The sequence below is a fragment of the Brassica oleracea genome, chromosome C2 (assembly GCF_000695525.1).
Source record: "Brassica oleracea var. oleracea cultivar TO1000 chromosome C2, BOL, whole genome shotgun sequence".
In the NCBI taxonomy this organism is placed as follows: domain Eukaryota; kingdom Viridiplantae; phylum Streptophyta; class Magnoliopsida; order Brassicales; family Brassicaceae; genus Brassica; species Brassica oleracea.
Genome location: NC_027749.1, coordinates 9,662,622 through 9,664,271, shown reverse-complemented (window position 1 = coordinate 9,664,271; position 1,650 = coordinate 9,662,622). Strand labels below are relative to the sequence as shown.

General features: G+C 47.3%; 1 protein-coding gene across 1 annotated transcript in view; it reads left to right on the top strand.

The window, feature by feature from the left end:
* LOC106323385 overlaps nucleotides 1-1,399 on the top strand; it is an 8,474-nt gene extending 7,075 nt beyond the window's left edge. Inside the window, exon 8 of the mRNA XM_013761522.1 lies at nucleotides 641-1,399. Coding sequence (XP_013616976.1) covers nucleotides 641-1,399 — 759 coding nt within the window. The remainder of the gene's footprint in view (nucleotides 1-640) is intronic.
* The last annotated feature ends 251 nt before the right edge of the window (nucleotides 1,400-1,650 follow it).

The window sequence follows — 1,650 nt, the reverse complement described above, 5'->3', positions numbered from 1 at the left end:
CTGGTAGAACAACCCATTGCCTGTTCCAGGTAAGTGTTCCGAACAAAAAAATATATATATATACATAAAAAAAAGGGGAAGGGCAGTTAGGGCTTTGCCTATTTAAGGCTCCACCCTTCCACTTTCCCCCTTTTCACTGCGCCGTACACTGACCCTTCACCCTGCGATTTTTAAGCGACCACCAAATCTTTGTCTCTCAACCGTTTTAAGTGGTTTTTGCTTCTCACTTGTTTGGAATTTCGAGTTCTCTCTGTTTTTGCAGTTCATTTCACCAATTTCTACAGGTAAGAGGCTCGACAATCCTCATCCAAATCGCAATACTCAGTTTGCAAAGTTCATCATTCTAACCGTATCAATAGATCGATCCTTGTTGAACTACTTGATTTCGATTTTCCCTTTTGCTGTTAGGGTTGATTTAGAAGATGAACTCATGATTCATTTCACATTTGCGATTTGCAATTGATAGGACTGTTTGGATTCGGTTTGTGGATAGTAGAATAGAGTTATTGGGTTGAGTTTCGATTTGTTGGTTGTCGTGTCAAGGTAAATTACGGTTTGCATAAGGAGGGATGGAAATTGTTCTATTCCATTTCTCCTATGCGCATAACGGAACTAAAGCTTTATTTTGTTTGTTTTGCAGATGGCACACATTAAGCAATCAACCAATAGAACGCGAGCGACCTGCACAAGCAGTACGCCACCCCCGCAAGCACGACAACAAACCTCCGCGACCTACCTATGGCCCCGTGAACAAGAGGGTGAACCGATTGATCTCGACAGCCCACTGCTCTTGGACTTCAACTGCGAGGACTGGGATAAGGGAACAACAGCGCGTTACAACGCCCTCCTCCGGGTTGACATGTTACCCACTCGTTTCTGCCACGCGGAGACTCTGGCTGATCTTGGGATCGACGAGGACGTGTTCGGGACGCTACACGCCATAGGGATAGCTCCTCTGTGCTATACAACACATGAGCTCTACCCAGACCTTGCTCGCCAAGTGCTCGCCACCGCCACGATCACGTACGAGGATTCCAATGCACCCTCTTACGCCAACTGCTCATTCTCTTTCATGGCCGATGGAGAGTACTGCTCTTTGTCCCTCAACAAGCTCAATGAGATCTATGAGACAGCCACTGAACCGAAGGGAGTAGCGGTCGCGAAAAAGTTCTCTCCTTCTAACGCCTTTTGGGATTGCATTGCGAATGGGAACTTTACGCCCGGAAAGGCTTACCAGTCGCAGATCAGGAACCCGGCGCTTCGGGTCATTGCAAAGACCATCTCAAACCTCCTGTTCGCTAAAGATCTCACCTCGAAGGTCACCAACGGGGAGCTGCAAGCCCTGTACGCTGGTATTGAGGATGAAATCCGAGCTTCTGGGTCCGGCATTCTAATTTAAAAGGTCAAAACGAACCCCGGTTTCAACTTCATGACCATGATCTGCGAGAGGCGGCAGTGTCTTATGCACGGTTCGAACAAGAAGGACAGAAGCGGTAGCTTGCTTACACCGCTCTTCAAGCATTTTGGCATTGATCTCGACAAGTACATCGTCAACAAAGAGGTTCAGCACCTTGACATCAAGTACCTTATGGCATGCTACATCATGCGTGATGAAGAGACCTACAGCTTCTTTGATAAGGCCGGTACCCA